The sequence below is a fragment of the Crocodylus porosus genome, unplaced genomic scaffold, assembly GCF_001723895.1.
Source record: "Crocodylus porosus isolate Cpor-Errol unplaced genomic scaffold, CroPor_comp1, whole genome shotgun sequence".
Taxonomy (NCBI): domain Eukaryota; kingdom Metazoa; phylum Chordata; order Crocodylia; family Crocodylidae; genus Crocodylus; species Crocodylus porosus.
This window is the reverse complement of record NW_017728910.1, coordinates 32,885,551-32,912,966: the sequence shown is the minus strand read 5'-3', so window position 1 is coordinate 32,912,966 and position 27,416 is coordinate 32,885,551. Positions and strand designations below refer to the sequence as shown.

The following is a 27,416-nucleotide window of genomic DNA, read 5'->3' as shown; positions in this document are numbered from 1 at the left end:
AGAGTTACCCAAAGAACCTTGTCTGCCTATGTCCTTAGACCAACACGGCTACAACTTACACCCCTGTAAAAAGAATCAAAGAATGGTGCTTGACTTCCTTGTCATTATTATTTCTCAATTGCTGTTACTTCCTGAAATCTCTAAAACAGAGCAGGACTTGGCTAGTTTAGTAATTGGATGGGTACCATAAAGGAAAATGTAAATAATAGATATCTGAGTTGTATAGCAGTCTTCCTTCTGTCATCACCGAGTCATCACTGAACAAACATGCCAGAGCAGTGCAAAGACCCTAGTACTGAGATATTGCTTTTCAGGGCAGATGTAAAACTGGGTTCGTGATTACTCATGGTCATTTAAGATCCTCTGGTATTTTCTGAGAATAAAGATACATACTTGGTATCCCAAGCAACTTCGACTTTGGATAATTACGTTAACTCACTCAGTTCCCCTTGCAGTTTTAGTTAGAAGTAGTATTCTGTTTCTAGTTGTTGCATTATTGTTTTACTTAGCAGGTTCAATTTAGTCCAGATGAACTCAGAGCTAGTTCAGACAATTCTTTTTTTTTTTTTTTTTACTTTCTGAAAGGAAGCAGTATATCCCCTCACCTTCAAGAACTATTGAGTCCTTGAATTGTTTGTGACACAAGATGCCTATACCGTTGTGCTGAATTGCTGTGCCCTATTTAGGCCTGGTTTTAATAAATAATTAATGCTAAGGGTTTGTGGTATTCTGTGTGTAAGTCACTGGCTGGAGTGTTCTTTTGAAAGAATTGCACAGTTTCAGATTGATTTTTTTCCCTTGCTCTTGTAAACACTGTAGATTGAATGCAAAATGATTATTGCTGCTGAAACAATAAACTTTTTGCAATTATCTAGGGTCTTCTGGTGTTTCTACTGAATAATTTAATTTGCCCAACTAACTGAATGATAAACATTTGTCTTGCAGCCTATGCTGTATATTTATCAGATTTATCTGATAATTTTCATATTTTTGGTAAGATTTGATAATATCCTTCATATTACAAGATTTTTTGGTGCTAGTATTGTATGACTTGTGCACTGAGAAATAAATCAACTCCCTCTCTTTCTTTTTTAATTTTTTAATCCACCAAAAAATCTATTAAAAGATCTGTATATTGTTGTGAATATATTTGAATAAGTTATATAACTTTGTAAGGGTAAAACCTTAGCTAGTCATCCAGCCAACAGACTTCCATAACGTAGTAGCTGAATAGTAACTAAATCTACCTTGATGGTATTGATACGGTATTCTTTTTGAAAAAGGAATCAAAAGTTATCAACACCCAGGAATTGGGTGAGCTTAATGTTAAATTGTCCTTGTAAGTTTACATTCAGTGAGGAAAAGCTTTCTCTTCTATGTTCTATTGCAGATTATTCAGGAACTGAAAAGTAAAGATGTTAGCAAAACATTCCGAAAATCAATAAACAAGAAACAGGGTATTACAGCAATTGGAGGAACTTCACCAATTTCCAGTGAGGGGACCCAGCATTCTTATTCAGGTAAAAAAACAAACAAGAAAAACCCAAAAACCTGTGTCTTTTGCAATAAGAAGAAAGAAGCAAAAATACATTCTAAAAAATGTTCTCTAAAGCAGACCAGTGGAGGTAGCAGGACTCTTTACTCTGCTATGTTAAGAGTCATTGTGTGTATTTAGTTTTCTTGTTTATGGTTTTAGGCTGCACCAGGAAGAAAGTCTGAATTTTTGCCAGAGCAGAAAATGAAAACAGAACTCTGGTTACAAGTAAAAATTAATGAATAACCATAATTAATGTAATTTTGTAGAATGTTTCAGTAACTAATCTGTGATTATTTTGATTATCTACTTTTAATTATGTGGAGTTTTGTTGTTTTGTTTTTTACATATTCATGTAGTGTTTAGAAAAGAGAATCCCCATTTTCTTTTCTATGGTGCAGAACTAGAATTAAAAACAGTTGATGGTATCATAGAATTGTAGACTTTATAGAGGAGAACAGTCCTATTAGATCTAACCCTTCTTTCTGTCAATACAGGGTTGTACATTTTCTAACTTTCTTTCAGTCTAGCTCTAAAAGTACCAAGTAACAGTAACTTCATCACTCCTAGACGATGATTTACACTGCTCATCCTAATCTATATTTTCTTTCTTAATTTCATGCTATTTCAGTTAAACTCTCTCTTCTGAATAGTTCTTCTCCCTACCTGCTGATTATATGCTTAGATATGCACATGACTTCATCTCAATGCTCTGTGTGTGCGTACATGCAGGTAACTGCAGGTACAGAACATTAACTGTGCAACTATTTGTCTAACATATATATACACAATGATGCTTGTATAAATATGGGTTTGGGTTTATTGTTCAGTTCTTCCATTGTTTGTGTGGATCCTTCCTATAGAAAATGAGGAAAGAAAGACAATTTTTAAATGTAGGAAAATGTTATGATAAAAACCATAAAAATGGGAGGGGACTTCAGGGCAGGACAGAGGTTGGTACTTGAAAAGACTGTTATGTTAGTTGAATAGATTTCATGATGATGGTTGCTGTTTAGAGCTTGAGACTAGAGAGGTGGTAAGTACTATGACCCTAAGCAGAAAAGTCCTCTTAAAAAGCAAGAACTGAAGCATATGCTTGCATGTATTTCTAAGAGTAGTACCATGGCTGCTTGCAGATGGGGTGGGGGAGGAACAAAATGGTGCTTTATTTTAAACTCGGTATGCTCCCACGCCAAGCCTAACACATGCCCAGAAGAGTCAGTTCCTTAGTTGAACCCACCTTTCCCAACATCTGTAGAGACTGGGCACTTTAGTGGGGTGCATTTTGGCACTTATCTAATAGCTGCTTGAATCAACTTTAGCTAACAGCACCAAAAAGCCCCACTGAAGCTCCTGATGTCTCTAGACACTGAGGAGCTGGATCAAAGTAACATGCTGCTGCTCGCAGTAGAGTGCATTTTTTTTTCCACATCTGTCAGTGCCCCATGATCCTAAATGTTGGATCAGTCTGACCTCTTAATGCCTTTCAGGACTGAGTCCTTTAACAAGATTCTTTTTTTTTTTTTTTGGAGTTACAAACATAATAAATGACAGCTCTGTTTGTATGCTTGGCTTCCTGTGGTGCTTAGAACTTGAATTCAGAGTCTACATTCTGGACGTGAGTCAACTGCAAGTTTTGTACATGCTAGCTCTATACTGTCTGAGTACTGCTCTTACAGCATCAATTGCTTTATTTTAATATTTCTCCACAGCATGTTATGTAGCCTGTCCCCTCCTGAAACCTGGTCAACTCTTAGGAGTGAACACTACACACAGTCTTGGAAAAGGATACAAATGTTGTAGCTGGACTGATTGTAGTCCTGACACGGATTCTTAGACAAAAGTAATGATGAATCCTGTACATAAACTCCCAAGGGGTGAAAATAGAAGAGTCTCCCTGTAAAAAAAAAAAAAAAAAAAAAAAATTCCCTAAAGTTAATATAGCATAGTCATTTACAATAAATTCTTAGAGGTGGTACCAGCCTCTGAAAAGCAGAGTGTAGAGGCCAGACTGAAATACTGACATTCTAACAAGTTAAAAATCAATCGTGTCTGTGCATTCATGTTGATCATAATACAGATGTAGTAATTTCCTTCCTTTTAACATAAGTACAGAGAAAATGAACTCTGGTAATCCATGTTAATAATATATTTTTATAATTATGTTATGGGCAGAGTGTTACTATTACATTCTGTGGACAGTTCAATAGTACCTTCCTTCTCCTATAATAATTAGTAGATTATTCTACTGGTGTTCTGTGGTATTCTCATTCTTAGACTACTTAGTCTTTATTTATTTATTTATTTTGCAGAAGAAGAAAAGGTTGCTTTTGTTAACTGGATAAATAAAGCTCTGCGAGATGACCCAGACTGTAAGCATCTTCTTCCCATGAATCCATCAAATGAAAGTCTTTTTAAATCACTTGCAGATGGTATCCTACTTTGGTGAGTCTAAAGCTAAGAAAAAGCTGAGAACTTTGTTGTCTGAAAGTCATGTCTTGATTACGTTTAAATACATGGAAGTTTTCAGTAATACCAAGATTTGTTCTTTAATTAATACTTTGATCAACCCCTAATACTGGAGAAAATCCCCTTCTTGTACATCCTTCTTTAGCATAATTTTTTAAAGTATAACCTTGTGGCAGGCTTGAGGCCACAAGGATAAACTTACCTGGAGTGGGGAGTGACCGGAGCCAGCAGCATGCCGCATTGAACCAGGAACGAACCAGGAGTGGAGCTGCGACAGGAAAAATCGCTGCAGCAAAAGAAAAGAAAAAATAATAAAAAAAAGAACTGCGGGTCCAGAAGGAGCTGGGACCAGCTTTTGTGCCAGCATGGGCGCATTTTATGGCAGTGTGCGGCGCTGATTTGCTGCCCGGCCCCTTGGAACCAGGATAAAAAGCTCAGCAGAGGGCAAACAAGGGAGACCAGAAATGGGTTCCCCAGTGGGCCCAGAGAAGCCCAGAGCAGAGCCTCATGGAGGAGAAATGCTGGCTGCCCCAGGAAGGGGCCTCTGAAAACAAGCTGAGCCAAGGAGGGTTGACAGAGTTACCTGAAATGAGTCATGGACTCCAGACATCTCTGGACAAGATTGGACTGAGTGGGAACCTGAAGAGAAAAGGGGAGATGGGCGTCCAAACTGTGGCAAATACAGACTGAAGAGGGAGCAAGATATACCGGGGAGCAAGGTAACCCAAGGTCAGGAAGGAATCTAGGCAAGATTCCAAATGGCCTTAGGGAACTCAGATGAGGCAACATCTGACTAATACAACCCAACAGACCAAGGTATAAGAACCTATACCAAAACAGACCTAAGAGACTGGGAAACAACATCTGTGGTTGGTGTTAGGTGAGGTGTAGGGGAGGTGGAGCCCCAAATGGGAAGACGGACGGGAAGATTGAAGGAAGGTACCAGGAAAGGCAGGACAAATGATCTTCCTCACAACTAAACAAATTTATTCCAGCAAGACGTGGCAGGAAAGAACCCCTGAGGACCTTCCAGAGTCTATCCCAGCAACAACCTGTCCTCTCTCCAAGCGACAGGAAAGCCAGAAAAACCCATACATACAAGATGCACCGGTGAATGCCATGAACGGTTACAAACCTATTCAAAGAATTTTTCTGTTTTAATTTTAATGTGGGGAAGGTATATGTGTGTGTAAAGTCTGACTAGCTGAAGGCTTTTTCATGTCAGACTCTTTAAATTCTACCTTCTTGAGTGCACATAACATTACATATTCCAATATACTGAGTAAAAGGAATAATTAGAAGTCTTTTGAGAAGTATTGTGTAGGGTTCAAATCCCAGGGCTGGAACACAGAAGGGCTGAGTTCTGTTCTTAGCTATACCACAAACTTATATTGTGTCCCTTCTCTCTCTCTTTCTCTCTCTGCTGCAGTTTCCCAGGATATTGAGAGCTTAATACATTATTACTGATTGGATACAGACTTTCAACCTTTTACAGCAGGGGTTTTCAATCTTTTTTAATAAATGTACTTCTGGCAGCTGGACATGGAGCTGGGGGGGAGGCCGGTGGCAATGACTGCATGCAGAGCAGCGGCAGCTTGGGGTGGTGGGTGGCAAGGCCTCGTGAGCTTCCTCCCCTCCCCCCCCATGTCTGACTGGCTAGGCGGCACCTGTGCAGCCTGCAGAGGGGTGCCATTGCCGTCATCCCCTCCCTGGCCCTACTTCTGGGAGGTGGCGGCACAGGGTGGTGGCGCTCCATCCCCACCCACCCATGCATACTCCCAAGGTTGACAACCCCTTTTTAGAGGAAAGAATTTTAGAAACAAGGCATTACAGAAGTGTGCTGTGTTAGTTACAAGTTGTATGTTTTTGATAATAGAGAGTCTCTCATTCTGAATACATTTAATTTATGGTTGGCTGAGTTTTTCCTGAGAGCTGCGCTAACAATGCAGTCAGAGTTTTCCCTAAGCATAAACCTGACTGTTCCACTTTTTCATATCTATGGAGACTTAACGGTTCCTCACTGAAATTTTTTTGAATGGAAAAAGAGAATAGTTTTCCATAATGTTTTAAATATTTCAAATAACATTTCAAGATTTACCACAAAAATAGTAATGTTTTGGTTTCTCAAAAAATTGAATTCTTTAATTGCTTCCCCAGCAAAATGATTAACTTATCACAACCAGATACAATTGATGAAAGGGTTATTAACAAGAAGAAACTCACGCCTTTCACTGTTTCTGTAAGTATTGCACCTTTTCTGTCATAAATATTACAGTAGACTCTGCCTACAGCTTTTTTTACTGAGGATTTTGTTATGGACTTAAAACGGGAGGAGAATCAAGCTTTATACATGTATTTAAAGGGTCTGACACATGGAGTAGCTTGACATGCATTGCCTGGGTGCTGTGGGGGAAACATTCAAACTGCACAAGGCCTTGAAGAAACGCAGAGAGCTTGCATCCTTTCTCTCAGATTTCTAATGTTTTAATTTGTTGTAGCTGACCTGCTCTGTTTTCCTAGTCTTTAGAAGTATTTGAGCAATAGAGGTTTAATGGAGTGGTTGACAAGGACAAGCCATATCTTAGAGATGTTATGCAAAAAGAATATGTAAGTTTTAGGCATAGCCTGGATGTGATGACTAAGTGTTAAAGATGATTTCCAAGCTGCTGTCCTGTGTAACAGGCAGGGAAGTGTATTTTCCACAGTAAAAGAAAGTAGTGGAGAGACCTAAGAAAAAAAGACTAAAAGTTTTATTAAGTCTGAGCTAATGACTAAGCATTCACACAAGAACGTTGGGAAAATGATATTTTAGTTTGGAGGGAGGTGGACAGATTTGAAATAGGTAAATTTGTGAGGTTTCAGTATAATGAGGGGAAAAAATCAGTTAAAACCTGGAAGGAATAAAGCTGACCTTTTAATTGAACATGATATGTAAGGAAGCTTCAGATATATTAGGCTCTAAATTCCCCTCCAAAAGTTTTTTATAATTTCTGCCTGTTTAACAAAGACTGTGCCAGCAAAGATGCTAGTACATATACTTATGCTCTCTCTATGGCTATGGCGTACTTATCAGAGCCAGAATATATTTGTTTTTCCAAACTGTTGCTGCTTTAATAGCAGTTGTCTTTCCAGTGTCACCGTGTGGTCCAGCTGCAGTCTTGATGCTCTCTTTGCAGTTTCCATTTACTGGATGTAGTAAACAGATCAGCATGAGTTTATGCACTTCAGACATGTTCCTACACATGTGGACATACTTTGGCCCAAATTAAGTGGTATTGCAAGCAGTAGCATTCTGCAGAGAGCAAGGGCCCACTCAAGCAGTTCTAGCCACAGGATGAGGCTCAGAAAATCTGATGAAAAACAGATGTCCGCTTTGTGCCACCCTAAAACTTTTTAGGGTGGCACAGAAGCAGAGCGAACAGACGTCATGCCCTTTATAGCTTCATAAATGCTCAAATTTTGTGATGGCAGTTGCGCACCCTGGGTGAATGCCCCTGCAGGAAATTCAATTCAATTCAATTTATTAAGGATTCTGGCTGAAAACCATGCTCCAAAAAAAACAGACATATAACAATAATATAAATTTAAATGAAAATAACAGTGCAAATACAATAATGAAATAGGGCCAACTATTATAAAAGCATTATTCCTACCCCTAGAATTAACATAATCAAGTACAAATATGGTGATAAATCAGATCAGTACAATCAAGTACAAATATAGTGATAAATCAGATGAATCTATAAAAATATTGTACAGAGGTTCACAATTATCATAGTAAAAAACAAATATAGTGATAACGTTTATAGGTCATGTCAGCCTTGTAAGCAAAAATTGCAAGACGGTTTACTAAATATGGATCTGTTTGCTGGAAGAAACATATTAAGTCTGCAGGTGATTCAAACATGGTGGGGGATACTTCTTTTTCTTGCTGCCACCCTGTGGATTTGGACAGCTGTGCAAGCAGAGTAGGGGGACCCCTATGGGAGTTTCCCCCTTCTGCACTTGCAAATGCATGTTTGGGAAATTATTCTGGAATGAATCATGCATCCACATGCATGCAGGGGGGAAAACCCTCCACTTGCACATGGTGCCCTGGGGTGCGGCAATGAGAAAAGCACTGGGTCTTGATGTACCCTTCATGCTGAGAGTTCCCCCTGCTCCATGCTTGAATTCCCTACAGGAGGATTCTCTCATGCCCCAATACAGGAAGCATGTCTGGAAATGGGAGTTTCCCTCACTTGCTGACATGCACCCCAAGTTGGGGTACAGCGTCTGGGGCTCTTTTCCTACAGGATTGGGCTCCTGAAGCCCCAGGAAGGGCAAAGAACTGACTCTGCAGGATGACAGCCCCAGTGACATCTCTAGGCATCAGTGAAGTCATGGCACAGCTAGATCACACTGCAAAGAGGATGTCTTTTTCCAGTCTTAGTGCTGCTGCTTTTGTGCAGCGCATACTAGTGCATTACAAGGACTAATCTGAGATGAGATTGTTCTGTTCCTTACAATGTCAAAAGCCCACAAAATAACCAAGCTGGTGTTTGCTGTTTTGCATGTGTTTATATTGACAGATATTAATTTTGTTAACATTAATGTTTCAATAGGAAAACATAAACCTTGCCCTAAATTCTGCATCAGCTATTGGCTGTACAGTAGTCAACATTGGATCACAAGATCTACAAGAAGGGAGACCACATTTGGTATTAGGACTCGTGTGGCAGATCATTAAAGTTGGTCTTTTAGCTGATATTGAGCTCTCCAGAAATGAAGGTAAGAAGGAAAATAATGTCAGGTTCCATAAAATGTGTGAGGTGCGATGAAATGCCTTCTGACACTGGTAACAATAATTCAACTTTCTTTCAAACTTGCTTTTAGCTCTTATTGCTTTGCTAAATGAAGGGGAAGACCTGGAGCAGTTACTGAAACTTTCCCCAGAAGAGCTGTTGCTGCGCTGGGTAAACTACCATCTGTTGAATGCAGGATGGCAGGAAATAAACAATTTCAGTCAGGACATTAAGGTATATACTTGTAATTCTAATAAGTGAAAGTAATATTGGCAGAATGTAATCTGTTTAGAAATGAAGGAGAGAGATGGGAATTAGGAACATGCTAGTGATCCACTTTTTACAGGAATTTGTTAGTCAAATTTATCCTAGAATTGTACATTTTATGATCACACATTGTCCTGTTCAGCTGCTAATACAATGTATCAACAAGGAATATACAGTGCAAACAAAACACTTCCCACATGAATCAAAACAGTAGCTGTCATTCAAGAATAAAAATGTTACAAATTGTACTTAAAACTATTTGGGTCATTTAGCACAACCCCACTCAGAGACTTACTGCTTTCCATCATCCCTTCCCAGAAAGCTTTGGAATTGTCTCTTTTTACCTAGCTGAGCTGGGGAGGGATCTCATTTTGGGTATAGTTCTGCTCACTCTTCTTTAAGTCGGTAGGAGAAAAACAGCATGTTTAAAATCAAAAGTGAATGGGCAATAAATGAGTGGATCTCTGTGGTACTTTCCTTCTAATTATTTCAGAATAAACCATTAAAATATTTTTGTAGTCATTGTTATTCTTCAAAAAATGTTGAGGAACGTATTAATAACAATATTAAGTTGATTTTAATGAACTAGAGCACATCTAATCAAAACGTCCTTTAGTATGTAGGGCACATGTTTTTAAATTAGCTACATTTATCAGGAGTACAAGTTTGTCTCTGCCTCTGTGCCTGATTTCTATGGGAACAACAGAAACAAAATACACATATTGGGCATTGCAACAAATAAAAATAATGATTGACAAAATATATAATTGAATCTCTTTAACTGGTATGTTTTGGTACACAGTTTTGTCCCAATCAATTGGTTCATTAAGACAAGAGACTATTCTTAAAAAGTGAAAATGATGATGGATGAGTATTGAACTGATTCATAAAAATGAAATTTCCATTGTTCAGTCTTAAGTCTTTCTCATGAACACCTTATGTAGTAACATCAGCATCAAAAGATGAAGTTAGAATTTAACAGCGGCCTTAAATGTCTTGTAATCTATGAGGTTGGCCAGTATATTCAGTGAAGAAGAGTTTGTTAACATTGTCCTAACTAAATGGCAGTCATTCCTATTCATAGTCATTTGACTGAATGGCTTCTATGAGAAATATTCCAGAAAAGTAGCCATAGAGATTAAGCAGATTTTAACTAAAAGCCTAATCCAGAGTTTATTGAAAGTGGCATTAGTCATTGTAGTGTTTTCAATGGGCTTTGAGGGAGACTGTAAAAATAATAGTATATTATATTTAGAGGAGTAAATGTTGACCCATACTCTAAAAGTGCATTACTTGTTTTAGGATTCAAGAGCCTACTACCATCTCCTGAATCAGATTGCACCCAAAGGAGACCACGATCATGGAATTCCCATTGCCATTGACCTTTCAGGGTTTGATGCAAGTATTCTGAGATTTAAAACTGTGTCTACATTAAGTAACAAAGATATACATGTTGCCTCATTGATGTTACATCCCAGAACATGATTTCCTTTTGTGGTTAGCATTATTTGAAGGATGCATAAGCTTTATACCTTCAAGAGTTTAGTACAATTCCAGGATGTGTTAGACACAATTATGTACCTTTCACTGTACAAAGTGGAACTATGCTTTAACTAAAAGAGGGAAAATATTTTGTAACCAGCCTGTTCCATCCTTTCCTCTGCCCCATGGATGTTGTGAATAGCCTGTTATTCTGGAAAACCTCTTCTTCAACAAAGAATTCTAACTGAGCTGCATGGTTATGCTCTGCAGCTCAGTCAGTATGCCTCCTTAGGCAGAAGATTTGTATTCTCCTCCTGATTCCTGGAATAAAATGACACTTAAATTTGTGAAGGACCCCTCCAAAAATCATTAGACATGGAGGGTGCTGGCATGTTCAAACCCTTCAAGCAAAATAACAGAAATGTTTAAAAGGCCATCCTAGGTTGTTATGATGACATTTCTCCTTTGGAGGCTGCTGAGAAGACAAGATTGGAAAGTTTACACTAAAATAATTTTGACAGAAAATAGCTTTTCAGTTGAGTATTCTTTTTGGTAATGAAAATGGTCTGATTTCTATGGCATGTTTTTCTTTTTAAATAAAGGACTCTGAGCACCTGAAACTGAAATATTTAATGTTTTGTCAAAAATGTATACCTATGCTTCTATGCCAAAAGGGAAATTTTCCATGAATAGTCTGTCTTACCTTTTCATTGGTTCTGCTTCTGAGTACAATGGGTTTATTCAAGTACAAAGGATATAGTGACATCTTCTGGGAAGACTAGTGTTTTAGAGTTGCTGAACATAGGCAATGAGATCTCATTATTTATTATTATAGTGAAAATTGTGTATAGAATTACATTTAACATATATACCTTTTGTGTGGGCCCCCTCTATCCCGAAATGGCATCAGTGTGGCAGGGAGCTTGGAGCTCCTGCTACTTTAAGTGAAGGCAGGCTGCAGGTGAGGCAGAAGTCAATCAAGGGAGCCACATGACTCAATAGGGGCTGGGCTTGCAGGATATAAGCCCAGGGCCTGAGCTGAGCAAGTAGTTTGATCTAGAAGCCATGAAGAGAAGAGCTTCCAAGCAGAAGGGCTGCAGCAAGGCTCCTGACTAACATCAGAGCTGGGGTAGGCAAGATTGGTGTTTAGGGATTGAAACTGTAAGGGTGATGGAAGTCTCAACTGGCCCAGGAGCAAGGACAGGGCCTGAGAGATGGAGGCTAAGGTGGAGGAGCAGGGCCACAGTTGCAAAGTGATGAGAAGCAGGGCCAGGGCTCCACAGCCCGTGAGGTGTGAGAACAAGTAGAGGTAGGGGCCCATAGCCTGTGAGAGGCAGAACTTGTTGGAGACAGTCAGAGACAGCGGCTTGAGCCCAGGAGGGGCAGAGAATGCAAGCCTAAACCCAACTGGGGTTAGGATTATTCAATCTACAGAGGCTATAGCCCAGGAGGGGCCAGGACAGTTAAAGGCACTGAGACTGGAGGCCCCAACAATGGCAGAGACTATTCTGGGTTTAAAGGCCTGTATGAATAAGAGTTGATGCAGGTGCTGAAGGGCCATGGAGTAGACAATAGGGCTTAATGCCCAATGATGAGTGAGTGATTGGTAACATATGCAAAGTTTGGGTGTGTGCTTGGCTAGAAGAGGAGATGAGGAGGCCACATAATTAGCTCTTAATGAGGTGAGCAGTGATAGCTGTGTTCCCAAGTGTGAAATCTCACTTGGGGGGAGCCCTGAGGCAGCCTCCCTTTTTCTAAAAGCATAATTACATCAAGGCATGGCAGGTCAGTTGAACAGGAGATAGCCCCAAAGGAAGTAAAGGTGAGAGGTTAGGGGGTGCTAGGGACATCACAGCCACCCCTGGAGTGGGACCCTGATACAATCAACCACAGCTTCTCGGTGAAAAGATCTGCTTTGTGTTTTAGGGCTTTGAGTGCTTATAGTGTACAGCATAATAATGCACAATCCTATGTGAAGATATGAGTCCAGAGATATCAAAAAGAATCCAAAAAATCAATAAAACAGTATTTGTTTTTACTTCCTTTTCTAGGAGAAAAGTGATCTGAAGAGAGCTGAACGCATGCTTCAGGAAGCAAACAAACTGGGCTGCAGACAGTTTGTTACTCCAGCTGATGTGGTTGCAGGCAACCCTAAACTTAATTTGGCTTTTGTTGCAAATCTCTTTAATACATATCCAGCCCTACACAAGCCTGATAGCTCTACTTATGACCTCAATTTAATAGAAGGTGAGTTCTTTCAATCTGTAAGCCTATAGAAATAAGAGCATCAGAAGTAGGTATAATTTATGAAAAATACATTGAGATAAGGCCCCCTTCTGGCAAAGCCTGTTGGAATACCAATATATTAAAAACACTTGGTTTATTATTTTTTTTCAAATATTAGCATGTAAATTGATCCTCTCTCATTCTAGTCATCAGAAGGAGAGGTTTTACTTGCTTGTGTTGCTCTGACCAAAGGCTGTTCTTGATCTGAGTCCTGAATGATCTTCAGCTGCTTTCTTTCCTTCATGTCAGATTACCATGAGCATAGTTTTTATACTCAGGCTTGGTTAGAAATAAGGGTTTGTGGGTTCCTCAGTACTTTATGCCAGTACTATTCCCTCAATTGCTTGCCAAGAAATGCTCATCCAATGAGTGAAGCAATGCTGACCAGAGAAGTGTGTGTGGGGGAAATTATACTAAAACATCATTGTGTTTTACATAGGCTTTCTCTTATATGAGTATGCCATAACAAAGCATATCTGTGATGCTACTGCTGCCAAACTTCACGTCACTGCACCAAAACGTAGAGATGCTAAAACTTCTAGCTGATATAGTTTGGGCAGAACAGCAGATATTTCTTGAACCTCATTCTGTGAAACTGCGGAGCTATTTTCTCTGAAACTTGTTAAAGATATTTAGATTAAGGCAGACATTTGGTATGGAAAATGCCAGTTCAAATGGTTGAACTATGGAAAAGTTATAAGCAATTACTCCAGTGTTGTACTGAAAGTGATAGTAACTTGAACTCATTGCTTTTAATATCTATTTTAGAGACAAGAGACTCATATAATTATTATCTGTATCTTTTTCCTTTATAAACAATATTTCTGATCCAGAAATCAGAACTAGTTGTCTTTTGTTCTGTTTTTCGTGTTCCCTTTAATACTGCTGTATGATTTCACTTTCATATGGTATTGTTCTCAAGTTGTTTAAATATTTTTACATAAAACACAAGATACTTGTTTCTTAGTTTTGCCATAGGTGTGTTTTTCATAATGTGATTGATAATATATAATACTTTCCTATTTTGCTCCGTGAAATGCAGATTTGACCCCTCCTAATGTAGGTACTGTATTTAGTACTTTTCTATATTCCATAAACATCTATCCTGCAGTCTTTGGGGGGGGTTTCCTACTGTAACCATGTGTTTCCTCTTGGTTGGTTTTGCATTGTTCTTATATTGCTATCTTTGCTTTAATATGCCGTCACAAGTGAGGAGAAGACAGCAATAAAAATGCACTTATAATATGGGCAAGCCTCCCACAACTCTGTATAAACGCCATCTAACTTCTTATGTGGAATTATCTCACTGTGACCTTTCCAGGTTCGAGAATCTGAAGCTAAGGATGTGGGCTGGAAAGTGGTTAAGGTTTTAAATACATAGCTTCATGAGAGGCTTAATTTGCCTGTTTTAAATAAAGTCCTGTTTTTCCTCTTAGTGACTTATCTCTTTCCCCCAGAAAGAGCACAGTGAAAATGTGCCTGTCCCTTGCTGCATCGTTTAGCATTAGTTTAGGTTATTGAGAGGTGGTTCAACTTCAGTTCTATCCCCCTCTCCAAATACTTGGATAATGTTCAGTATTCATTGTGATCAGCACATAGATGAAGGACAGACAGACCCTTTGAAAGTATTTACTTAGGACCCAATAGTCCCCTTCTCATATAAAACTTCACAGAATAGAAATGGGTCCCTCATAGCTGCATAGCTCTTATCTGACTGCTGTTCTAATACATTCTTTCCTTTGGAGGTAGATCTAGCAGCAAAGAAAAGCAAGAGGGGTCAAAGCTTTTAGTTCTTACTTGAGGCTTTGTATATAGAAAGTAGAAGCCCTGCTTGTTGTATCTTGGTTCATACACACCTACCCCTGTAACTTTTTTGTTACTTTGCTGAGCTGTTGCTGCTGGCATATTGGTAGCTCAAACTGTCTGGGGGACTGACTTCTATTCTGCGCTGTAATAACTTCTTATACAAATTGCATATGAAGTTTTATTGCCCTACGAAATTAATTATACCTTATTGATTAGCTACTCCTCAGACTTCTTTGCCTGTCATCTTGGATATTCCTCCCTCAGCTGCATAGAACAGTGGTTTCAAAGAGGCAAGAGGTGGTCATGTAGTACCACTTTCCTTCAGCTCATTTCTCTGCCCTGTTTCTGTGGGTTTCCCTTGAGTTGGCTTCTTCCATACCACACAGCAGAATAGGTGCCCCAGAAGTGACCACAAGGTACTTTTTGAACAGGAAAAAAAAACCTGGTCACTTTTTAGCCAGTTTAAAAACTTAGGAATACTTCTGTGCTGCATGAGAGAAGAACTTGTTTAAGGTGGCATATTAAATATAGTGAGCTATTTTTAGTTCCTGAATTCCTGCTAGTCAGAAGTGCACTTTTCAACTTGCACGCTATTGCTTCTGTTTGTCTAGTTTGGATTCCTTTGGCAGTGTTCAGCATGCAGTTTAAGACTCCTAGTGTGAGTGAAGTTGCTTAATTTTTCCTTTACTATCTATACTTTCTTAAGTAAGTTTCCCTGGAAGATTTTGGCTCTTGCCTTTGGAATGTACCAGTGTCCCTAAAAATGTATTTCAGCCAGGGATCAATTCTAAGTTACACCAAACTAAACAGAAGATTGGTAGGTTTTTCAATTTCTACTAATCCAAAATGGGATTTAGTTCCAGAATATGTAATTGCTATTCTTCTGAAGTGTATGCTTGCCAACTTGGATAGTACTGTATTTACACAAATAGAAAATGACTTTAAATTTAAGATAACCCCTCAACAATTAGTTTCTATACTTGGAAAATGTATAAATTCATTACAGTTTTCCTTGTATAGAAACTAATTTATTGGAGGATTGTCATAAATTCTCCCTATAATAATACATGGGGGGGGGGGGGAAGGTGCAGAGGGGCAAGAAGCCCCCTCCATTGCTGCCTACTCCCCTCCCCCCATGCCTGCTCCTTGTTGCCCCTGCCCTCCCACACAGCTTCTGCCCTTTCTGCCTGTCCCCTGCAGCCTCCGATCCCTCTTCTCCCCACAACTCCCCTCCTGCTTACTGGTAGGCATGACACCAGCCTGGGGCATGGAGCACACTATAGCTCTGACCCTGGCTCAGCCATACAGTAGTGGTTGCAGCTACAGTAGCTCCCTAGATTGGGGGTTTAGGTGCCACAGGGGCAGGGAGGAGGGCAGAGATGGGAGAGAGAGGTCAAGCAGCTAATAGCTATAGCTCCAAGCCCAGTTTGGGAACCAGAGCTGGAGCCACAGCAGCCACCTGCCCTTGTGTCTGCCTTTTACTCTAATCCAAGATGAGGGGCTTTTTACCCTCATGCTAGCTAGGGAAGAAACAAACCCTTATGTAAGATTTGCATATATGAAGTATATAATCCTTGTAGCTTTGATAATTTTTACAGAAGACATTGGAAATAAAATCCTGACATAAAATCCATGTTCAGCAATTTGTGAGAATCCATGATTCTCTTTCCTGCTCCCTTTCTTCCCAACACCCTGAAATTGACAAGAAGTGAAGCAGAGCTAACAGAAATACAGAGACCAAATCAATATTTTTTTTTTTACCAGTAAAATTATAGTTTGAAAACAGGAATCCTTACTTGAACAATGAAAGACCTCACAAAATTAATTCTACTACTGGGTTTTTAAAGCTTTATGTTTAATAGCGCTAATTTTAGTTGGAACTGGTTGTAATATTTTCAACAAAACTTGTGCTACAATATTTGCTACAACATTTTGTTTGTCAAAGCTGAAACATTTTACAGAGAAGTATTGGTTTCTATATCTATTTTAAAGGGGAAGGTTTCAGAAGTGCCTCATTAGCAGGGATTCTGGTTTTTCTCTAGCTAAAAACTGCATATTCCCAGAATTAAAAAAATCCCAAATTCTCTAATAAACCTAAAATACATGTTTTTCCATGATAAAATGAAACACCACTATATATTTAGTATCTGTTGAACACATTTTATTGATTTACTACTGACTTGCCCATCATGAATGACAGATGAATTTCAAATAACAAAAACAAACTTTTTTCTTTTTGTATTTATTAAGTAAATATTTATGAAACTTTAATAAAATAAGCTGAATATTTGAAGATACCAGTCCCTTCCTTCACTTGATCTCACCTGCACGCCTCTTTGCTGGGCAAGGGCAGGCAAGCTCTATGCCTTTGTTTGGGCTCGGGACAGGGCTGCTGCTGCTCACCCACTGCCTTGCACCTCTGCCCAGCTCTCATTTTTCCATCAGCTGGCCCCTCCCTCTGTTCTTCCCACCTCACCGAGCTCAGTAGAAACAGCCCTGACCCCTGACTTGTTTCCCAATTCTGGAAGTTGGGATCACCTGACATAATTACTAAAAAAAATGCTAAGGTTTAGGAAAGAAATTCTTCTGAAGACGCAAGTGTTCTATCTCTTGCAGTTTTCAAGTTATTGACATTTAAAGATCATTACAGAGAGACAGGCTAAGCCATAGGTGGATAGATAGGTGGATAGATAGATATGAGAGAGAGAGATTTAAGAATTTTAAAGCAGTGTGGACATATTTTGGCTTAGAGCTCCCCCCGTCCCCTTTGCTAACTAGGATGCAGGTCCAGCTGTGGCTGTTCCCCCTGCTTTGTGGAGCTGAGCAGCCCTGATACACTGGTGCCCCTCACACTCAAGCTACAGCCCTCACACTGATGCCTCTGCCAGTCTGCAAGGGGAAACCTGCTGCTTCCCACATTTTCTCCATTGAAGAAGGTTTGTGTTTTTCTCCTTTAAAAGAGAAGGTCTGTTATACATTTTTCCATGGTGAATAGAAAATCTGGATCCCTGCTCATTTGGCATTTCTAATCAAAGAAAAAAAGACCAACGTTAAAAAACTGACAGTTTAATCCAAAAACAGATTCTGTTTCTTGAGAACATTCAAAGAGCTCTTGTTCCAAAGAAAAACAAGAATGTATTTTATGAAATTGAATTGTTATCTTCCAATCAGCCCTAATTGCATTACTAAATGAGAGATTTTTTTTTTTTTTTGCATCATGCCAACTTGATTAAACAAGCTCATAGAGTTGTTTTGTGGAGAGTTGAAGGGAGATGGCATATTTTGAATGAGGATTTCTCAAGCTATGTTTGAGTTCTTGGAAGCCATTCTTCCACTTTTTTTGGGGACAATTTCTCTCTCAATTAGAAGTGGGCCAGGAAGAGAAGAATATGTAATTTCTGTTGCGTAGGTCAGATGAGTAAAGCAGGAAGTATAGTGTTTTCCTGGCATGTGTTTTTGGCCTAAGTGTTTCTTGTTATTTCTTAAATGTTCTATTTACAAAAAAGCACAGGAGCAAATGGCGTGTGCAGTATTAAATTGCAAACAGTATAACAGAGATTCAAAGTGGAAAGTTCTACAAGGTAAGGTATTACCAGTACTACATACTACCAAAGGAGTCACTTAATATGTTAATACCACTGAGAGAGAAGAAAGCTGGCTAATAACAGAGAACAAGGTGAAGGATAGCTTAGACCAGGAGTCAGCAACGTTTTTCGGCAGAGTGCTGAAACCATCCACAACTTCAGCTTGTAAGATGTTGATGTGCCCCTGGGTGGATGATGAAGGAGCCAAGAGGGGCCCAGTCCTTTCTGTTGCCATGTAGCCCCAGCCCCTTCCCCACCATCCACCCAGAGGCACATGTGCCAAGCAAAATACCTTCAGGTACCACTCTGGCACCTGTTCCAGGGGTTGCCTAACTCAGCTTAGAAGTAGTACATAGAATATAAAGCAGAGAAGCAAATCCTTCTGTTAGAGATGTCTTATTGACCAAACACACTCAAAGAAAGAAAGAACAATACAAAACTGTTTGACGCTCAGACATATTTAAACAGAATTTTGTGGATTCCCCAGAAGCAAAACCACCACTTAAATTTGTAAGACTTACTTAGATTTGTGAAGCTATTTTCACAATAGCTAATCAGCATTGTCTTTGAGTCTGCAGTGATGCAGATTAAAAAGGAGAGGTCTAGTGCACTGTAGAAGTCTCCAAAATGCTTCCTGGGAAATTGCTGAATGCAGAAGTAGTTGCTGGAGTTCTATATAGCAGGGTGGCCAACCTGCAGCTCCAGAGGCACATGCAGTTCTTTACAAGTTAATATGTCTCTCCTTGAATCTTTGCACAAGCACGTGGTGACCAGCTTCCATAGTCTTTGTCACGTTGTGCGCTTGTGCAGAGATTCAAGGAGATGCATATTAACTTCTGAAGTGCCACAGGTTGGCCACCCCTCCTACATAGACTGGAGCTTAAGATACTGTGGCAATGTGTGCACTAAAACATGTGACAATAAAATGAGATTTAAAACAAATTTAATGTTACCAATCAAACCGAATTCCAGTGGTCTTCATTGATGATTAGCATTGTTGTTATTCTTCACAGCCTACTGCTCAATACAGAGCAGAAGAATGTAAAATACATTCCATTGTATGTTTTATTTGGTATTGTATGAAATGGCACAGAAAATTATGTTCTCATATATTTCCCTGTGATGCTCATGGCCTTATACCTACAGCCCTGAAATCCTGCGTTCGACAGGACTTTCTCCATTCCTTGGCTAGGAGATAATACTCCTGTGAAAGAGATGCATGCATTTTCACAGAAGAAGGTAGCAAAGAAATTATTCAAAGTAACTCTTGCTAATTTATGTGTATAAATGATCTAAACCAGTGGTTCCCAATCTGTAGTAAGCATATCACTAGTGGTATGTAGACAACCTCTCAGTTAACAGATTTATTATAATTACTTTACATGACAAAATTTCTGGTGGTACTTAAGGTTGAACTGAAAAATCTGCTCCCGGTATTTAAGGCTGTATTCTTTTAAGTTGGTGGTGAGCAATCTGTCAGAGTTTGGGAACCACTGATCTAAACCTTGTCCATTAAAATGTTGCCCACAAGAAATTAATATGCAGCTATTTATGTCTATAGGTGAAAGTAAAGAAGAGAGGACCTTTCGAAACTGGATGAATTCTTTGGGTGTAACTCCATATGTTAACCACTTGTACAGGTAAAACTTTGATTTCTGGGTTTTTTCTTTTTTATATTTAAGCATCAATTAAGTAAACATCTGTAGACCACAAGGGGGAAAAAAAAACCTGTATCGGGGGGAAAAAAAAACTGTATCCAGAAAGTAAAGCAGTTAAACTATAAATAATGGAAATTAATGTTGCCTAAATTAGTAATAAAAAAAGAAGTAAAAATCAAGTTGCGAGCCTGTCTTACTGACTTTACAAGTAGTGATACTGGCTAGTTGAAATTGATTGTTGATACTTATCAGTCAAACCTTCTGATTGGAGCGTTACCTGAAACCTGATGTGAAATGTGAGGAATGATGATACCATTGAGATTAACTGTTTTGAGAGAAGTTGGCTTCATACCACAGAAAGCAGTGTCTGTTTCCGCAGCAAATAAAACATGTTAAGAGAATTAGTGTAAAGCATTACATTTATAAGAGGCAAAGTTACAAATACCAGAAAAATGATATTCACATGTGGTCCCATAGTTGAGACAATGCTATGACATGATAATTAAAAGGTTGATTGTTGCCAGTACCTTATCTAAGGTAGTCTTCCACCATTCTACTAGTGGAAGAGTCTTGGAAGGTCCTGCAATGGAAAGTTGTGCTGGACAGGGAATCTAAGAAGCCTTCACTTTTTCACCTGTGAACAGGGCATAATGATACCTAAGCTGCCTTGCAAAGAATACTATGAGGCTAAGGCCCCGGTAGATGTTTGTTACACTTAAGATGTGATTAACCAGTTAATCAACCTCAAGTAGTAACTTAGCCATTAATGGCATGATAAAGCAGGGAACAAATTTACCTAAAATAGTTGCACCTAAAATGGAACATGGGGAAAGCCTCTGCCTCAGGAGGACATTGGAGCTCTTAACTCTGGTGCTCCTTCAAGACTGGGAGTTCCAGTGGCTGATCAGTGCTCTTAGTTTTGGGACACTCTGATGTGATGCATTCCTGAGTCTGGGAGTGTTGGTCAGGTGACTGGTGCTCCAAGTTGGGTGTGGTCCACCCCTGGGTTTGCTGCTTGCCTCGTGCTGGGACTGTGATCCCCCCACTGCACTGCCAATAGGGCACAGTTGTTCAGATCACTGATTGGATCCCATCATGCCTTTAACTGAACATCTGCCAGGGACCTAAATTAATGATGATAATTTTTTTACCATCCTTGGAAGAAATAGAGAAGTATAAACTGTTATCCATTATTTTAATAAATCATGCAGGAAGTTAGGATAATTTTTAAAACATTTGGAACTACAATGAAAATGTAGACATTGGCACAATAGTTGGAGAACAGTTGCAAGTGATATGGCAGTGTTAAAAATTTTCTTAAGTCTTTTCATACTCTAGATCGGTGGTTCTCAAACCTCTTTTTTCATGGACCACTTGAAAATTGCTGAGGGTCTCAGTGGAGTCCTTAAACTCATTTTGCTCTACAAATCAAAGCACACAATTCATATTTTAATATCAGTAGTCTTACCTTACAAGTACAGATATTCGCTATTGTTCTGCAGCCTTTCTGCAAACACCTGAATGGAGCTTGTAGACCACAGTTTGAGAACTTCTGGTCTAGATTAATATACTTGTTTTGATTAATTTTTTTAATTAAATCCACCTCTGGCAGAAACCAAGTATGAAAGTTCAGAATGAATGAAAGCAGAGGGTTATATTAAAAATGGTTTGGCAACCTCAGCTATAATGGTCACTTCCTCACATGTACTTATAAATTCAATACCTGGGGAAAGTCTGTAGTTTTATTAATTACATTTGAGAGCTGAGAGAAAAAGACAACTGAAGAATTAATATAATTTAAGATATGGGCAGGGTCAAAGACTAGAAGGTTTGAATGTAGGGAAACGTTCAAATTCTGTGCAGTTTTTATTTATGTGAATGGATATTTGTTTTCTCACTCTGTTTTTTAACTTCAAAAATTCACTTGCAGGAGAAACTTATTAATATATTCAGTGTAAATATACATTTCTATAATTAAAAGCAGTCGTTGTTCTGCCTACTCTGATTTAGGGATCTTTCGAATGCCTTAATAATTTTCCAACTATATGAGATGATTTGTGTGCCAGTAGACTGGAACCAGGTCAACAAACCTCCATATCCTGCACTTGGTGGTAACATGAAAAAGGTCAGTGTGTGCTTTCTGGTGTCCTTTCTGCTCTGACCCAGAACAGTGCAGGGCGAGGTTGGAGCATTTGCCACAGTAGCAAGGCTGCTGCAGCATCTTGCCTTGCCCTGCTCTACACTAGGTCAGTTGGGTAGCACGGGTGGCAAGGGGAAGCTGGAGGGGTCAGGAGCCAGGAATCAGGCTAGGGAAAGCCTCTGCACACCTCTGGCTTCTCCTTGCTTCTGTCCACTCAGTTGAGTAGTAGTTTAAAATCTGGAGAAGCTAGGAACCAGGTGTGCTTAGGCTTTCCTCAGCTTGGCTCTCAGTTCCCTCTTGCTGCCCAACCACTCAGCTGATTGGCAGGCAGTGGTTTGAAACCTGCCATCTGGGAGGCGGGGGGTCCCCAAGCCTTGATCTCATCCTGTAGCTTTCAAATTGCCTCCCTATTTCTCAGCTGGGTGGTGGGGCAGGAGCTGAGTCAGAGACCCATTCCTGGCTGCCAGTTTCTAAATTCCTGCACAGCTGGGTGGCAGGGCAGCAAAGGAAAGCCAGCAGAACTGGCAAGGGAAGCCCAGTTGGGGGGAAAAAGCAAGGAATAGTGGCTGCTGCTCCCCTCACCCCCCCAGTCTATAACAGGGGGAAACAGGTACCCCCATCTAAAGAAGATGTAGGGCGTAACTCCAGTCTCAGGAAGGCCAGGAGCCTTTCCTAGCTCCACTCATTTTGATCCCCAGGAGGATGTAAACCAGTAAACAGTCACTCCCAGGAGTGATTTAATCCTGGTTGTTGTTGGGTTATTTTTCTACTGAAGTTTACACTTTTGCTTTATGAGAAGAAATCTGAACATTTACATGCTTTTGGTTTATACTGAGAGAAGGGCAACTTTCCTGGTTGAAACTGAATGTCTGTACTTTTTAATAACTCTCCTATCATCCCAGTGTTGGTGTGGGTAAAGTTAGGGTAAACTAGATCAAGTTATGAGTAGATTCTAGGTCTGTGTGCGTTAGTGATAACATATTTTTTCATGTACAGAAAAGGTTACACTTTTTTTTTTCTTAGATTGAGAATTGTAATTACGCAGTGGAACTTGGGAAGACAAAGGCCAAATTCTCCCTAGTTGGTATTGGTGGACAGGACTTAAATGAGGGCAATCGAACTCTAACCTTGGCATTGGTGTGGCAACTGATGAGAAGGTGAGGAGTTGTTAGTTGTTATATGCATGCAGAACTGCTACATCTTCATTTTTAAATAGTGGGAAGTCTTTCACCTGTTGGCAGTCAAGCTGCAAATCTTATTAGAGAGCTAAACTCCACAGCTGTAGTAAAGATTGCAAATTATAGGTGTAAATCAGTGGTGCTCTGGCTCCACTAAGGGGGAGGGGGGAAGGCCCATGGCCCAGCCCTGTGGAAGGTAAGTAAAGGGAACACGGTCCAGCCCCAGCCTGGCCCTGTGGGGGGAAAGAGATGTGGTTTGGCCCCATGGAGGGAGGTGGCTTGGCTTAGCCCCAACCTGGCCCCTGCATGGGGGGAGGAAGGGGGCTTGAGCCAGCCCCAGTCTGGCCCCACAGGGAAAAGAGATGTGGCCCATCCTGGTGTGGGGAGGGACATGGCCCAGCCTCATCCAGCTGCAGGGGTGTTCAGGCTGTAGCTGAAGTAATTTAATTTGCTTTGTTTTTTTTTCAGATTAAAACATTGGGCATTTTTTTATTCCTACCATTTTTCATTATGGTAGTTAATGCAACTAAGCAATAAGACAGTAAGCTTTTGGCCTCTTTTTAGGTCAATAGTCATAGGTCTGCAATATTTTCTGTCCTCATAAGCTGTTTTTTCTTTTGACTGGCTTACAAAAACATCACAGACACCAACAAGTGAGACTACAACACTGCTGAAAGCAATTTAATTGTATTTCTTTATCAGTGTCAGTGGAGCTTTGACAATTTATATGCACATAAGATTTGCTTCATACTATGGAATTTCATAAAACTGCAAAACTACTGAGAAAATATACTACAAATAGTAAACTGACTTGGAACAGAATAAAAACTATGTGGATCAAAGGATGGTTCTCTTAGATATCCTGAGAGAATAACCTTTTTCTTTTCAAACATCATTCAAAAATTTATTTCCTTTTTCCTCTGCAGCTTAACATGCCACATGGATGGAAACAAAAATGTTTCAGGGGGGTGTACACACACGTACACACTTTGGTTTTTCTTGGAAAAAATTATGGCATAAAAGAGAATGAGTTTCATTGTTCTCCCTCTGTGGTATTTAGTATGAGGCAGTGATTGAAACTAGAGGTTCCTATTGCCGAACTGAGATCTATATATTTGTTAAAACATGGTCCACCTAAAAGGAAAAGCAGCAAAATCCACAATATTCTGTTTTGTGTTCTGGTATGTTGTTTTCAGTAAGGATTTGTAATGGGGGGCTGGCTTGGGACTGATCTTCACGTGGCCCACCCACCTGTTTTTGGGGTAACCACCTGGTTTCTTGCCCACCACGCCTTGGTCTTTAATTGATTAATTAATAGATGTAATTAAGTGGAAGGCAGCCCATTTTCTGCCCCACTGCTAGAGGCAGCTATCTGCAGCTCCATTTCTCCCCTACACCACAGCTCAAGCCTCACAGATAGCATCTAGGTGTTCCTGTCATCACCAGCCCCACACTGGGCCCCAGACTCCTTCTGACTGAACCCCAAACAAATTTCCTTCATCAGGCAGCCTCATCCACCTTCATATAGGCTATGTAGCTCCCTGAAGCCATTTTCCCCTCTCGGTGTGGTCCCCTCCTGGGACCTTTGGCTACCAGCCCTGGCCCATCTCCAGGCCGGTCAAAACCCCTGGCCCTCAGCTCTGGGGCATCCCTCGTGGTGGGCCCCTGGCCCTTTTCACCAGTCTGGTCCTGGTCCTGGTTCCAGCATGGGCCAGTCAAGGGTGTACTCTCTCAATCAGTATTTGAGTCTCTAGCCCCTCACTCTCTCTAGGGGTCCACCCCCTGGGCCCTACACATAAAGGGGTAACATACCCGGTGGTGGGGGCTAGGTTAAGGCACCCCAACCCACCTTTCACCAGGGTGGTAACTGGCCTGGCATTTGCTGGGGGCTCCCATGCCACTGATAGCCCCACCAGGCCACCTACTCCCAGCAGGGTGCAGTTTTAGGTCATGCCCAGGACCAGGAGCCTCCTGACCATCCCCTACAGCTCCTCCCTTAGCTCCAGATGAAACTCAGCAGCTCTCTGGCCAGGCTATGTTGTTGCCTGACCTCCAACAGCCAAACTGCCTTGTTTATATAGGCATCCCTGAGCCTAAAATGGCTACTCTCATTAGGCACCTGGAGGCTACCAGCTCCAGGGCCTCAAAGTGGCAGGCGCACACAGTGCCCTGCCAGAAGATTATTTTTATATAATGAAATGTAATTGCAAAACCGCAAAAATGATGTGGGGATTCAGGGATGAAGATTACCTCGAACTACTTTTTAACTTACTTTTGGAGGTGACTTGATTCCAGAATGATGAATCCTTTCACTTCATTTTGTGAAACTACTGATGGGATAAGGAAAATAAATATAGAAAAAAATGTGACAGTGAATATTAGAATCTGGAATGTTATTTTATTTTTGTGATAGTAATAATATAGAAGTAGAAAAATAGAGTACCAAAATAATTAACATAGCAAAAATTAAATGTAAAGATGAAAACTTTGGAACATAAAAGAATTCTATAAATAACTTTTAAACAACTTTTCCTGTTACAGGTATACTTTGAAAGTACTATCAGACCTTGGAGAAGGGGAAAAAGTAAATGATGAAGTTATTATTAAATGGGTTAATCAAACACTTGCAAATGCAAAGAAAAAAACCTCAATTACCAGCTTCAAGGTAAGTAAAAAATTATATGAGGAAATAACGGTGCATCAACTAACTTCAGTTAGCACAATAGGATTTGGGTTTGGAATACAATGTGTTGTCTAAAAGTTTACAAAACTGTCTTGAAAACTTTTTAAAAAATCAAATGAGTCTCTGGTTATCATCATGGTGCCCTGTGACCAGTGGGGTCCCCAGAGGCTCTGTCCTTCGACCCATATTGTTCAACATCTTCATTAATGATGTGGACATTGGAGTCAGAAGCGGGCTGGCCAGGTTCGCTGATGACACCAAACTTTTGGGCCAGAGCATCCACACCAGAAGACAGGAGGGTGATCCAGGCTGACCTGGACAGGCTCAGCAAATAGGCGGACGAGAACTTGATGGTGTTTAACACCGAAAAATGCAAAGTTCTCCACCTTTGGGAGGAAAAACCTGCAGCATCCTTATAGGCTCGGCAGTGCTACACTGGCTAGCACTACAGAAGAAAGAGACTTGGGGGTCATCATTGACCACAAGATGAACATGAGCCTCCAGTATGATGCTGTGACTAGTAAAGTGACCAAAACACTGGCTTGCATCCATAGATGCTTCTTGAGTAAATCTCAGGATGTCCTTCTCCCCCTGTACTTGGCCTCGGTGAGGCCGCAGCTGGAGTACTGCATCTAGTTTTGGGCTCCACAATTCAAAAAGGATGTGGAGAAGCTTGAGAGAGTCTAGAGAAGAGCCATGTATGTGATCAGAGGTCAGGAAAACAGACCTTACAACGACAGGCTGAGAGCCATGGGGCTCTTTGGCCTGGAAAAGCACAGGCTCAGGGGTGATCTGAAGGCCACCTATAGGTTTATCAGGGGTGACCACCAGGATCTGGGGGAATGTTTGTTCATCAGAGCGCCCCAAGGGATGACGAGGTCAAATGGTTATAAACTACTGCAAGACCATTTCAGGCTGGACATGGGGAAGAATTTCTTTACTGTCCAAGCCCCCAAGGTCTGGCGTAGCCTGGAGATGCTTATCTTGCTTGGATCCTATGACCCCAGCTGACTTCCTGCCCTTTGAGTGGGGGGCTGGACTCAATGATCTTCTGAGGTCCCTTCTAGCCCTATGAAATCTATGTAAGATCAACAAGGTCTAATTTTCAAAAGGGCTTCTAATTTGTCTATAATTTTCACAGCACAAGTTGCAGTAACTAAACACCTCCCTCAGCTGTATATGCAGTTGCAGGGCTTGGGCACTTAGTAATTTTTGTGTACAAATTTAGAAGAAAATTTTGAAAGTGCATCCTGGTTTGAAATGGTTTCTTAGAACTTTTGAAATGTTTCAGCCCTCTGGAATTATTTTGTTTCTGGGGTGTAGGAGAACGAGCAGAGGGAGCAAGTGGTAGCTAACAAACCATTCACTGTTTTTCATAGATTTCATAGACATTAGGGCTGGAAGGGACCTCTGGAGATCGAGTCCAGCCCCCTGCCCAAAGGGCAGGAAGTCAGCTGGGGTTATAGGATCCCAGCAAGATAAGCATCCAATTTACTCTTGAAGGTGTTCAATGTAGGTGCTTGAACCACCTCCGCTGGCAGACTG

At 40.4% G+C, this 27,416-nt stretch overlaps 1 protein-coding gene across 1 annotated transcript in view; it reads left to right on the top strand.

Annotated features, from left to right (window-relative positions):
* The window catches only part of PLS1 (plastin 1), a 71,182-nt gene that overhangs the window by 35,575 nt on the left and 8,191 nt on the right, over positions 1 to 27,416 (top strand). Inside the window, exons 5-15 of the mRNA XM_019532976.1 lie at positions 1,391 to 1,520; positions 3,847 to 3,979; positions 6,161 to 6,242; positions 8,608 to 8,773; positions 8,879 to 9,021; positions 10,357 to 10,452; positions 12,588 to 12,783; positions 19,774 to 19,852; positions 21,881 to 21,995; positions 23,034 to 23,167; positions 25,730 to 25,853. Coding sequence (XP_019388521.1) covers positions 1,391 to 1,520; positions 3,847 to 3,979; positions 6,161 to 6,242; positions 8,608 to 8,773; positions 8,879 to 9,021; positions 10,357 to 10,452; positions 12,588 to 12,783; positions 19,774 to 19,852; positions 21,881 to 21,995; positions 23,034 to 23,167; positions 25,730 to 25,853 — 1,398 coding nt within the window. The remainder of the gene's footprint in view (positions 1 to 1,390; positions 1,521 to 3,846; positions 3,980 to 6,160; positions 6,243 to 8,607; positions 8,774 to 8,878; positions 9,022 to 10,356; positions 10,453 to 12,587; positions 12,784 to 19,773; positions 19,853 to 21,880; positions 21,996 to 23,033; positions 23,168 to 25,729; positions 25,854 to 27,416) is intronic.